This window comes from Bison bison, unplaced genomic scaffold, assembly GCF_000754665.1.
Source record: "Bison bison bison isolate TAMUID 2011002044 unplaced genomic scaffold, Bison_UMD1.0 scf7180017864036, whole genome shotgun sequence".
NCBI classification, from domain to species: Eukaryota; Metazoa; Chordata; class Mammalia; order Artiodactyla; family Bovidae; genus Bison; species Bison bison.
This window is the reverse complement of record NW_011494608.1, coordinates 5,870,764-5,884,560: the sequence shown is the minus strand read 5'-3', so window position 1 is coordinate 5,884,560 and position 13,797 is coordinate 5,870,764. Positions and strand designations below refer to the sequence as shown.

General features: G+C 47.0%; 1 protein-coding gene across 1 annotated transcript in view; it reads left to right on the top strand.

Moving 5' to 3' along the window:
- The window catches only part of AGO2 (argonaute RISC catalytic component 2), a 90,117-nt gene extending 77,087 nt beyond the window's left edge, over window positions 1–13,030 (top strand). Inside the window, exons 19-20 of the mRNA XM_010834809.1 lie at window positions 915–1,114; window positions 1,380–13,030. Of these exons, the coding sequence (XP_010833111.1) occupies window positions 915–1,114; window positions 1,380–1,488 (309 nt within the window). The 3' untranslated portion in view covers window positions 1,489–13,030. The remainder of the gene's footprint in view (window positions 1–914; window positions 1,115–1,379) is intronic.
- Window positions 13,031–13,797: the final 767 nt, after the last annotated feature.

Below are 13,797 nucleotides of genomic sequence, written 5' to 3'. Positions count from 1 at the left end.
CCATCACCATCTCTTTCCTGGCCTTCCGCCTCCGGGTGGTTCTCCGGCCCTCCACGGCCTCCAGTTCGGTTGCAACCAGCCTTCCCCCTTGCTTTCCTGCGCAGGCCCTCTCCACTGAGGGGATCTCGCTTCTGAGACAATTCTGTGACAGGACGAGCCTCTGGGGCCCAGCCCCGCCCTGTCCTCAGCACAGCCTCTGACGCTGATGCCCCGCTGCCCGTGGGCCCCGTGACCACCCCGGGTTAAAAGTGGGTGCAGACTGTGGCTCCTCAGAGGACAAGCAGGCCTGACTCCCACTAGCTCTGGGAGCCTGAGCACAGACGGTAGAGGCAGCAGCACCCGAGTGGGGGCGTCAGGAAGGACCAGCCGGCTGGGTCATGTGGCAGCCGGAGAAAGCCCTTACCCCTGCTGACCGGCCATGGGTGCCCTGCCAGGCAGGGCAGCGGCCCTCGGGCACCCCCACTTTGCGGGGGAGGAAGGGGGTAGGTGACCAGCCCACCTCCTTCAGTTTCAAATGTTTCCAGACTACACACACTGCACAAAATAAATACATGATCAAACTCCTATTTAAAAGGCAATAATGTATAACTTATTAAAGATTTTTTTCTTGTCTCTATAAATGAAACATCGTAGAGAACCTAAGGTATACAAATATTGTCCTCAGAACAGCTTCTTCTGTATTTTTGTCTTTCCTATGATTTCCTGTGCACAAGTGAATATATGTGTGGTCTATATTTTACCAGTAGGCGGTCATTTGATGATACACTGTAAGTAATAGAAACCTCTTCTCGTCACCGTACGTCCTCCGTGACGCTTGCGCTGCGGGCGGAAGCACGGCTTCTCAGCACACCTGGGCAGGTGAGTCCTGGCCCCTCTGGTCCGTGTCTGCCTCTCACCCTCTGACCTGCTTTCAGGGAACAAGCAGGCCCTCGCACTACCACGTGCTCTGGGATGACAATCGCTTCTCTTCCGACGAGCTGCAGATCCTCACCTACCAGCTGTGTCACACCTACGTGCGCTGCACACGCTCTGTGTCCATCCCGGCGCCGGCATACTACGCTCACCTGGTGGCCTTCCGGGCCAGGTACCACCTGGTGGACAAGGAGCACGACAGGTGAGTGGCATGCCTCTCCTGCCAGGCTCGTTTCCGCAACAGGCTTCGGCAGCTGCTTTTCCAGAGTGGGACACGGGGTCCCCAGTGGCTGGAGCCGATTGTTACGCAGACACTCAAAAGCCAGCATCTTCGCCGCCACTCGCTAGCTGTGTGGCCATCTTGCCAGAGGGCTGGTGTGTGGTCCTCACTTAGCTATCAGTGTGCTGCCTCGTGATGCATTAAAGGCTGCACTTTCTCTCTCTCTCTCTACCCCCCACCCCCGCAGTGCTGAAGGAAGCCATACCTCTGGGCAGAGTAACGGACGAGACCATCAAGCGCTGGCGAAGGCGGTGCAGGGCCACCAGGACACACTGCGCACCATGTACTTTGCTTGACATGTTCAGTGTTTCCAACTGTGTACCGAGTAGGATTCACATGAGACCAGCTACACTCAGACCAACAAATGCCCAGCCCTTCCATGACAGCCAGCATCGAACATGACACGTCATCCATTTTAGTAGATTCTCCATTTTCCAGAATGCCTTCCGTCCCAGATTTCAAACTTGGATTTTCAACTGCAGACCTGTATGAGACCCCCATTGTCGTAGGAAATATGGTTTGCCAAAATCTTATAAGCTGCTTATTGAAATAGAGTCCCGTGTTTCCTAAAAATCTCCTAAAACCAGTCTATGAACTCAGGGCTTTAAAACATTTTTAATTTATTTGGTCATTCAATTTACTTATTTTTAACACATGATTCTCTATGAAATTGATGGGCTCAAACTAGCTGTGAACATTCTACGAGAGTGAAAGCAACACAAAACACGTTGTGGTTTTAAAGCCTTGAACATTCTGACGTTGTCACTAAAGTTTATTTCAGAATGATGCCGGCGTGCTCCTGATCTGGCTCCCACCAGCTGTCCAGGACCCAAGGGCAGGGGCCAGGCGAGACGCCTGGGGTCTCTCATTCTGCCACCGGCCGCCTTCCGCTCAGCTCGAAGGAGGGCGCGGTGGCAGAAGATGGGCCGTGTGTGTTTATAACATTTACAGGTCCAGAGAGATTGGCAGACAAGTGCCATTTTAATAAAAAAATTATTTAAAAAAAGAAAAAAGACAACATGCCGACAGTCTAATCATAAGAGCTGTCCTATAGGACTGTGACATTTATTTTCCAAAGTTTCTAAAGAATACGGGTCTGTGGTGATAAATACAGTACAATCCTTTTTCACTGTTATGTCTTTAATGTAAGAGAAAAAATATATATATCTGGTTTGCAGTATTAATGTGGTAGATAGATGCTGTTTTTCATTTTATTGACTATGGGGTGCTTCTTGTGATCTGTTCAGCATATCAAGAGAGTTCTGGAGCCCTGACCACCCCTTGTGGTTCTCAGTGCTGAAGTGCAGGAGTATGCGGTTGACTCTGAGTGCCCGCGGCCCGCCCCTGAGTGCTGAGTGCCCAGCCTGGACCCTCCGGGGGCCTGGGTGTGCTCCCAGCAGTCGCTCCCCTCCCCACCCCCTCCGCCTCCCCCCGTGTGTCACTCAGCCGATTAAGCACAAATGGAATGTATGTGTCCTTCCACTCCCGGAACGAGTCCGTGCAGCAGCGTGCACCTCTCTGGGTGTGGTTTGTTAGCCAAGCGTCATAGGATCTATGCACTGAAACTAGAGAAGGCTGTTGGTGGTGGCCCTCTGCCGGACGCGAGGCCAGTGGTCTGCGCAGGAGCGCTGCCCTCCGGGGGTGGCGGGAGAGGCAGGCCCTTCTGCTAGGATTTGCGTCCTGGCCCCAGACGTGGTTTCGCCAATCGAGAGCCGTCGCACTAAGAGTAGTGTTGTGGGCGGCTCGACGAGCTCCGCTGCGCTAAGTTGGCTTTCTGTCCTCGCAGGCAGCTGTCATAGAAACCAAATCCACGATCAGTACAGAGTCCAAGGAGACGAGCCTTCCCCTAGCGCTGCGTCCTGTCTATAGGTTTCCTCGGGCCCTGCGATGGCCCGTCCATCCAGGCCTGACACTGACCTCTGGCGCTGGGGTGTCTCCTGCTGGGCTGAGCGCCTGCCTCCGTCTTGTGCAGGGGCTCTGAGGGGCCAGGAGGGGTGGGGACACGCCGTGGGGGACGCTTGGCCTGGATTTTGGGGGCAGCGACAAAGGGATGACTATTTGTATCAGTATAGCTCAGAGTGGTGTGTGTGTGTGTGCGTGAACGCACACGTGTGTGCACATGTGGGTGTCTTATTAATGGCATTAGTCTCTTCTTGCTGTATCTTTTTTTTTTCTTTTTAAATGACAGAAGCCTCTGCTTAAAGAAATGTTGCAATTCCCTGTCATTTTATTATCAAGTGGCACTTTCTCCTATTCCGAGGGACACCGGTAAAGTACACTCTTGACTTAAATTACTGGGAGCATTCAAGCAAAGGAGGGTATCTTTTCACTAAAATATTTTTAAAGTCTTCAATGAGGTTAGTTTTTAGCCATGTTCAGTATCATGTAGAACTGTGTCTCTCCAAGGTATGTTTTACCACTTGCAACAGGATCTCGGGAGGTCGGGGCGGCGGTGGTAAAAAAAAAAAACTCAGTTTCCCGCGCTCGCTGCCGAGTCAGAGCCTCCAGGGTGGGTGGCTGGGCATTGAGTTTGTCACCATCAGCTAGGGGCTTGGGCTGCCTGGAGTCTGAGAACTTCTGATCTAGAACCTTCTGGAGAGGAAGCTCCCCCAGGCACCCCTTCTGGCAGTGCAGGAAGACGTCTTCCTGAGCTAATGCGTTGGGGAACACTACAGGCTGGCAGAAAATGAGACCTAAATTCTTAAAAAAAAAAAATCATTTTGAAGAAAAGTTTTCTTTCTAGAGGGCCAAAGTACTTTGAGAAGGGTACTTTTTACAGCCCTAGGCTTGTTTTATGAAGTTTTTACTAAAGAGCATTCGTAAACCAGACGTCTCCAGCTGGGGTAGCTATATACCTTGGTGCATGTCTGATGGCTCAGAATTCAAATGGCTGTAGTTACAGTTTCTCAGGTAAAGAACTGTTTCCCCAAATTCCTACCAATCCTCCCATTATTAAGATAAGTTCTGAGTCAGCGTGAAACCTCAGAGTACAGTAGAGTGAGTTCAAGCCCTGCTCACATGGAAGCCGAGAGGGGCCTGCCTGCCTGAGCAGGTCATGCCCACCCAACCCAGAGTGACCTCGAGGCTGCCCCGAGAGGGGCTCCGGGCACCTCCCATGTTTGAAGGGTTTCCTGAGGTCCGTGCAGGTTGCAGAGGTGTCCGCTCGCTGGCTTTGCCCCACCCTACTGTTAAGGAAGGTGTGCCTTGCTTTAAGCAGACTGAATGTGAAAATTGTGATGTAGAAATCTGGATTCATTTGCAAGGAAAACTGGGATTTATCTCATCTCTTTAGAAGAGGTGTCTGAATTAGATTCTTATCCTGGTACTCTTCCTAATGTATTTGGTAACATTCACCTGAAGAAAAGTTAATGTAGTCCCCTCCCTTCACCACTTCCTAGTCTGTTCGACGGGCTCTCGCCCTGATTGCTAAGTGATGAAAGAAACCCAGGGAGCGATGTGGGTCGCCATGAGGAGAGCCCTCGGCCCTGCTGAGATGCCATCCTGCTGCTGGTGTACTTCCTTGGATAAGCTCAGATGTCCCCGGTTCAGATAGATTTTGTAAAAACTGGGCATACCTGTACCTTTAGAAAGGGATTGTTTGGGTTTTGGTTTTCTGTTTCAAAAAGTCTTCACAGATACACTTGATACTACATTTTAGGGTCTGCCTCTTCTTTTCAAGATTGTGTTGCTTTTCGGTAGCATTCTCACACTCCGTGCATGGGTGTTTGCACCCTGGAACCACGAGACATCCCTGGCCACTTTGTGGCCTTCCCCGGGAGGGCCTGGTCAGAGGTCGAGTGATCTCTGTGTGCTGTGTGAAGTTGGCCGCAGTCAGTGCTGTGACTGATGTTTACCCCAGCGTGTGCTCCTTAAAAGAGACAATTCAAGTTCAGTTACTACAGCAGGGTTGTGGGGGGTGGGTATTGATATATATTGTACGTTACTGTTATTGTTGTTAAATGCAAATGTTGCTATTTATTTTTTTTTTCCTTTCTGCTCTGGTTTGATTTGCCTGATAATGGATATTCCCGTGCATGTGGTACCTGGTGAATATGATAGAAATTATTTCCCCTAACTTTTATAAATTACCTGATGTTTACCTTCGAGTTTGCTGGATGATTTATTTTTGAAAGCCACAAATGTAGTTTTTCTGGATGAATTGTTTTTCTTATATATGCAGCGGTGTAATTTTGCATTGATCTGCAGGGTGATTTAAATTTTATTTTTACAAGGCAGTTTTTCAGGCAGATTATATATTTGATACAATACGTTAAGGGTAGGCCAGCCAAGCGTCCTGCAGCGGGGAGACCAGACTGCCTCGAGGAGGCCTCTGGAGGCCGGGGCGGCTTCTCTCGGCCTCTCGGTGCCAGGCAAGCGCTCGGCTTGCTTCATGGAGCCGTCCCTCGGGATCTGACGGAATCCTTGAGTGGGACTTTGATCTGTTGGACAGTTCAAAGGATTTTTTCATGGGCATTTTCCTACACCTAAGGCAGTTCCATTAGGAGGAGCTTTAGAAGCTGACATAATCCAGACAGTGGACAATCCCAGTGGCCCGGACAAGCCATAGAATTTCCCTGTGACCTCTAACTCATCTCTCACGCTCATGAGAAAAGGAATGTACAAATAAATAGAAACTTCCTCAGTGCTCATACACCTCACTTTCAGAATGCAGATACCTTATTTATATTTAAAGCCCTCCCCCAAAGCAACCAAGACTATTCTCTCCAGCTGCCGTGCCAGCAGTCGCGGCTGCAGTGACGTTTCTCAGTGTAGACACCGTGCACGTGTGACTATGTAATAGGGCTGTCCGTGTTACACACACATGCTGACTTTTTGTAAGGAAAATTTTCAACTCAAAATAATTGCACTGATTTTTTGACAGCTTCCTTTTTATTATGTCCAACTTTGCATCTGCTGTACTTGTTTGAAATGATTGTAAATAGACTTAGGATAGCAGAAATGGTGTGAGACAACGCGTTGCTTTGTTCAGTGACTCTGCCATGTTTTCCAGTGTTACGTGTTAGAGCTGTGTGGGCTGCCTGCTGCCCTGCCCCCTCTGCAGCCGTGTCTTTGTGTGCGTGTGTGTGTGCGTGTGTGTGTGTGTGTGCGCACATACGTGTTGACCATTCATGAAGGACAAGTTAGCCTCTTCGCCGTCTTTTTCTGGAAGGAAGTTTGTGGTCTATCGGAAGGAGAGTGTGCTCCCTCCTTGCGGTCTGAAGATTTAATTCTAAGAGGATTAGTTGTAAATCCCTTGAATACTTCTGGTCTGTTTAATTCCTTGTTATTTGCCATGACTCCCTAAAGCATTTGCTTCTACCTCCGTCCAGCATTTGACAGCTTGGAGAGGAAGTGTCTGAACGGCCAATGTTATTAGCGAGTCACAGTCCCCTTGCTTCTCTTTGGTCAGCCGTCATTTGAAAGCCATGAGGTCGCTGTTGTGTCAGAACTGTCATCTGTGGCTTAATCTGTAGATGCCAGGCAGACCTGGACCCCAGTGCTGTCCGTTCCTCCAGGCCTCGTGCGTTGGCCAGGTGAGAAGTGTGGGCTCTAGCCCAGCATGTGATTCTACTTGTGGGCGGGCTCCCCAGTAGCAGACACACAGAGGAGCTTTCACACCCACGCAGCCAGTCACCTGAGTGTGTGTTCCCGTCACGTTGACGCCATCTCGGTGCCCTCATTTAACGCTTTTTTTTGGATGTTTTGCCATTTTGTTGTCTAAAGTGAATGTATTGGCTTAGCCATATCACTACAGAAGGTGGTTTCTCATAAGTACCTTTTAGTATAAAAATAAGTAAATTAACGCAGATAAAGGCTACCTCTGAATTCTTAACAGGTTCATGTTTGCTTTTAAGCTTAGCTGTCCACACTGAAAATAGCCAAAATGTTGCCTGAAAAAACAGAATCGTGAACACCTCTCTGTTCAGTTCTGGCTTGAACATTGCGTGCCATACTGTGACCCCCGGGCAGTCCCCTCCCCGCACCCGGCTGTCCGGGTGGACCAGGGACTCCTCAGGGCTGCCCGGCTCCGACGTGCTGGGACTCTCGGTGGCCGGCAGGAAGGAAGCGAGAGGGCCCTTCTGCGTCGCCCTCGGGTGCAGGGCCGTGGACGGCGGGACCTGGAAGGGACCCGCTGTCCTGGCATTTTCCTGTCCTATCTGATGTAAGGAAGCACTTTTTCTTTCCTGCTTTATTTATGAATGGGTTGAAAGTGGCTCCTTCTCTCTTCTCCCTTTTTGTACACTCTATAAAATCACAAAGGTGCTTAAACACCAACTCTCGTGCAAATAGTTCTTTTACAGTAGCTGCATGGTTTCAAAATGCAGTGCAGGTGTCAGTGACCTCTGACTTGGGAACCCTTGAGTGCTGTCACTCCATACTTTAAAATGAGCCAAGGTTCAAAAGCAAAATGTTCTGTTCAAATCCAAGGCCGTTTGTTGAGAGGAGCACAGGGGCCAGGGCAGCAGCATCCTGAATGGGCGGCGGTTCCCGCTGCCGGTGCCCCGGACCGGACGCCCCCTGCGGGGCGGCTGGCCTGGGAGAGCTTGACATCCCATGTGATTTACCACTTTGCCGTCAGAAATGTGCTGTGCCCACACGCTGCTGTGGGATTATCAGGCTCACCCTCTGCTCCTTTGCATCTTTTCTTTAGGTTCCTCGTGTTCTCATCTTCAGAAGGTGAGCATTTGCTCCTAAGTCTGGAGGGACAGGCGTCTGGGTGGGAGGGGGCGGCTCCGAGCTCCTCTGGATGCACCTCAACCTTGACTTTGCCCCAGAGAGGTTCCAGGGGCACCATTAGGAGGAAGCCCTTGCCTTTAACGCCACGTGCTGTGCTATAATTCCCAGAGCGCCAAGTGCCCTTTGCAGTCTTAAGAATGTGCAGTTCTGCAGTCGCGCTGTCCTACAGGCAGACCACCCCAAGGGGCATGGGCGTGGGGGGTGCCTATGGGGGTGCCCGCCGCGTCCACTGACCCACTTTAGCCCAGTGGTTGCTGGGCTCTTCAGTGACTCGGTTTGCAGCCAGAATCGCAGGCAGGGTTTTCCAGTGGCCCCCTGGGGTCCCAGCATGGGTCTGCTCCCTCCTCACCACTTTTGCGCTCATGAAAGGTCACTAAAGATGAGGGAACTGAAGGAGATTATTGGTGCTTTTGTTCACATGTTTCTGTCTTACTGGTTGATGTGAGAAATGCAGTGTGTTAGACCTTAGATGGCCCTGGTGGTGTGACTGAGGGTTGAGTCCTCACCTTCAGACAGTCAGAGGAGGCTAGTTACAACTTGCTTGGAACTAGTTACAACTTTCTAGTTACAACTTCCTTGGATGTGAGTAGTTCAGAGTTAAAGCTAAAACACCAAATACTGACTACCGCCCCCCCCCATGTGTCTCTGGGAACTTCGTTCGTGTTCAGGCCAACCTCATTCAGTACTTCTGGAATCTTCAAGGTCCTCAGACCTGGGAGTCGATCCCAGGATCGACTTGACAGAACTGGGTGCGTGTAGGGAGCGCTGGGTTCCTCTGGGCTCCGGAGATGCTGGCAACAACCCTAGGTGTGGGTGAGGGCAGCCCCTCGCCCAGCAGGCAGGTGGTGCCCAGGCCTCCCTGACCTCTGGTGGTGCCAAGTGGAGCACGTTCTGGAGACCCCATCTCAGCCTCTGTGCCTTTCGCGTCCAGTCCTCGGGGTCCTTTCGGAATTGCATCAGGCTGCGTTGTTGGAAGGAAGCTGGCCCTCTGCCCTAGAAGCTGCTTCTGCTCCTTGGCTCCCACGGACGGCCCCGTGCAGGAACCACTGGGTTCTGGCTGGGGGCTCCTTCCAGGCCCTGAGCACATCTGTCCACAGCACCTCTCTGTCAGTCAGGCGCTGACCGTGACCGCCAGCCAACCTGGGGGTTTTGCTCTCATAGTCACTCGTCGAGAATGTTGAGTGTTAACGGAATGAGACTGTTTTCAGGAAGGAACTGGAGCTGGCATTGTGTCTTTGTGAAATGCGTGTGAAGACTCGGAGGCCGGGTGCCGGAGCGCTCATTGTGGTGGTTTGTAACGTGGGGGAGTGGTGTCACCTGGAGCCGTGCATGCAGGACTCAGGCTCTGCCGCCTCGAAGATGTAGGTTTTGGCTCTGACTTTTCCAAGCCAGGTATTGAGTTGAGCAGATTTCTTGGCTGATGGTCCAGTTAAAAGCCACCCTTCTCTGTCAGTGGATGGTTTTAAGTAGGGGAAATGACCCAATGTTATTTAAACTTAAAAGGCCTTCTTGGTGGCCATTCTTGGTCCTTCCCTCTCCCCTCACTCTCCCTCCTGAAAGGCAGAGGCGCCAGCCGGCATGGGGGCTGGACAGCAATGACTTTGGGTTCCTCTTCAAAGCCGGATACACATGTGACTAGAATCCTGGGAAGTCTGCAGTTTAGCACTAACTGAAAGTTGCCTCCTGAGTTTGATCGTGGATTTTAAATGTAGTTGTTCAAGATATCAACTCATGTTTTGTAATTATAGAGGCAAATGAGTTTTTACTTTTTAAAGAGTTTTAAGGGAATAATTGTGAGTTTCTGTGCAGCAAAGTGGCTAATTACTCATTAAACATAAGAATGTAGTGTCTAAATCCAGATTTTTTCTTACCTCTGGTACACTTTAGATTGCTTACCTAGTATGTATTGAGGGGTTTTTGACCCTGAGTTTTATCAACTTTTCTAGTTTTATTTTATTTTTATAAAATAATTGAAAAAACCAAAAATGAATTCAAAAGTTCCATAGGTAGATCTTTCCCCTTAATTTCCCCCCATGCAAAAAAAAAAAAAAAAAAAATTTTAGAAAGACATTTTGAATCAAAATGTATTATGACCATGTAAAGTTTACTGTTTTCTAAGAAGCTGAGCAGCTAAAGGGCCTCATTCCAGGTGGTACTGTGTGTGCCGTCTGCGGACGCGGTTGCCTGTGCGGTGGGTCCACGTGGCAGTGTCTGTGCTTGGTGTAGAGACCGTGCAGTGCTGTTGTGTAAATGGACAGTTCCTGTATAAACTAGTGTTTATATGCATTGGCCTCTGTATAACTTTTCATTTGCTACATGAATTGTAAAATTAAATATGAAATTATAATACCTGCTAAATACGATTCTGAGGCTTCCTGTCCTTGTCTTTTAGTTTAATACCATTCTGTGTGTTTTGAGGATGTTCCATGCTTGCATGATGCTAGGTGGTAATGCCACTTTAAATTAAGCCTTAATCAGATATTAAATTTGTAAGTTTCAGAGTATGCAAAAATACTAGGCAGAATGAGTTTAAACTGTTCAGATCAAGATGCTATATCTTAATTCAGCAAGTCTTTTCTCCAGAGTTACAAAGGGAAACTTTCACTGATACAGCGCTCGCTCGCTCTCTGGTCTGGCTGCTGCCATTGCTTGATGAAAATGGACCATTGTGCATTTCTGTGGCAGTCAGTCAAAGACCTGTTCTGAAAGTCTTGAGACTTTGTCAGGGTTATTTTTAAATGTTTGATTTTTTTTTTTTTTTTTTCCCTCCAGTTTGAGATGTTTTTATGGCTGATGGAGAGTATGATTTGGGTATAAATCTTTGCAGACCTGCTCATGTTCTAAGCTTTCTTCAGGTAGTGCCACCTGTCATTGTTTCTGCTTACGATTAAATGGGTTTTTGTTTTTGTAAAAGCATCTTAAATTTAGACATAAAATGGAGGGGACCCAGCTTTCTTTACAATGTGGATCTACCTCAGTTAAACAGTTGGGTGCTATTTACTAAGCCTGTCAAACTAAATTGGAAAAAGTAACAAAACAGTGAAATATATAACTCCATACAAAGCTTGAAAACATAATTTCCGTTTATTTAATAATATTTTTATTTATTTTGTGCCTTTCGTGTTTAATCCTAATACATTGAAAAAATCAGTATGAAATTAAATATTTTATATTGTACATGGGGAGAAAAAGCCCAATTGGCCATGGAATCTGAGAGATCACCCCAGCTAACTACTAACACATATTGGAATCCCAACTGCCCTCTTGTGAAAAGAAAAAAATTATGCCCAAGAGCAAATATGACGTTTTACAAGCAAATTTCAGACTCTTCTATGCATATATTTGTAGCTATCACTTCATTTTCTGTGCCAATGAAGGGGCGGCCAAAACAACTCACACACTCTTGTCCTTGCTTCTCTCATCGCGCAGGCCCCCACCCCCGCCCTGGGCGTATTTTATAAGTTCATTTCATAAGCAACGGATGGACTGTTGTCGACTGAGTCTCTCCCGACCTCCTGGTGGGGGTGCTGATAGCCATCGACCGAGGAAGGGAGAGCCCTTGGCTGTGGGGGAGGGGAGCAGGGGTGCTGTGCAGCACCCCAGGATTTCTGTGAGTTAGGAAAGCTTTCTGGCAGGTGAGAAAATAAGATAGGAGATCGATGACTTTCCATGCTTTTATATTTGGCAGTTTACAAGTCTAGACTTTTCCTACTATGGCAATCTTTTTTAATTCTTTGGAGGTAACACAATATTTTGGAGTCTTAAGAATTTGATTTTATACCAATAAGAAATAAAAATTAGGGATCTTTCCTGTAGTATATAGTTTTACTATTTTAAAGAGATCTCTGAATTTTACAAGAGAACCAACATTCCTTAGTGGCAAAACTCTGAAGGTTGATTTGGGAGGCTTTTTGCTGCAGGATCTCAAAAAAATTGGGATGATTCTAGTTAAATGTTTTTTAATTTTTAAACTTCCATCAGGTCAATACGTAAGCTATATTTTGTAAAGAGTAAATCATCCTTTAGTATGCTGCATGTAAAGATCAGCGTTGTTGCACTTTCTCAATAATAATAAATGCCCTACAATTGGCTCATCAGTAAGCATTTTGTTTTTTACCTAACAAGAGTACTTTGGGGCAGGTGATTAAATTTATATAGGTACCTCAAGAAAAAGAACCTGAATATGCTGCATTTTGTTTCTTTAGCTTGTATATGTAGCATTTTGTTCTGCTCTTATTTTTTTGTTTAGATATATGCTTTTTGGACCCCAACAGGCTGTTGAAGAGATCTTAAAGTTACTCTTGTAGGGTTACAGTATCTACAGTATCCTTTTTTTTTTTTTTAACAACTTACTGCAATATCTGGTTCAAAGGTTGCCCACCAGGAGATTAATACTTTACCCAAATACACCTGAGAAAAAGGATACCATGTTTATAAGCAGACAATAATGTTTCTAATCCTTTCTGTTCATGCTGCTTTCTTACTTTTCTCCATATCACCAAGAGGTTGGATGACTTACTTCTAAGGTCAGACTTAAACATCATGGCATCTTAATGTTTTCAACACAGACCTCACAAACTCGCCATTGAGTAAAGTAGCATGACCCTAAAGGTGTTGCTGGCGCTAAGCAGCCGCGTCCATCCGGGCTCTGAAGAGCCGGTCTCGACACTTCTGTGTTCCCAGCACTCACCCTAAACTGAACAGACGGGGAGTGGTCTTAATTGACAAAGACTAAACTGGTGAAGAAAGCTAAAGGCTGAGACACTGAGCATCTATGGTGGTGTTTAAGCTTAGCTGGGTCCTTTCGAGTTTGTTTTACAGCTTACTAGGTTAAGTAGTTTGCACTATTTTTGCAATAAATCCATGGAAAACCTAACAGTTATTTGTTTTGTTTCTTATTGTGTGTATATAAACTAATACTAAAAAGTTTGGCATAGTGTTTTTTTCACCTTACATAACCTTTAACATGCACAGAATGCTGTAAATCTGATAAAATATGATGTGAATGATATTTTATAAAGTTATTTTGTATGGTGTCAATTTTGTTTTGCCTCATACTATGTCAGCAAAAAAAAAAAAATAAAATTCCTTGTATTTACAGCTGCCTCTCCCAAAGACCTTCTGTTACTCATGTGTTTATTTGGGGGTTTCCATCCACACAGGTTAAGATTCCAGGCCTCTGAGGTAGAAGCACCCCTTGGGTGACACAAGTCTAGGGCCTTATTTTATACGTTGGGCCCCTTGAGAACTGGGACTCTGGGGATAAACCTAGGATTGAACCGGATGGAACAAATGTGGTATCCAGGATGAGGTGGGTGTTCCTCCTCTAGCAGCCGTGAGAAAGGGTGAAGTGAAAAGTCATTCAGCTAAACCCCAGTCAAGTGTGAACCCCTGAGCTCCATGCTGTGTGGGATACAGCTGACCGTATCTGGGGCCTGAGCCTGGTGGGTCACTCACCCTCTGCTCGGTGGCCTCCCTCTGGGCTGTCTGACTTCTGTCTGTACTGGAGAGAATATGTCGTGTTGAGAGATAAGGAAGGTAGGAATAAGAAAACAGGAAACTAGCTGAGAATCCCTAGGACAGACACTGAGCTAAAGCAGGCCAAAGTTTGTGTTTTAAAGCTATTTTTTTATTTTTAAGAACAATTAAATAATATGCGTTCACTATAGAGAATGTAAAAATTCAGATAAACATAGAAATGTTAAATTAACAGTAATCACAACACAAAATCACAACCACACAAAACCTGTACCAAATATTTATAGGGCTTTATTTCTAACAAAATGGGAAATAAGAAAAAGTTTTTCAGATTTTTAAAAAGGAAAAAAAAACGGGGGGAGGGGCAAAGAACAGGAGCAACCCAAGTT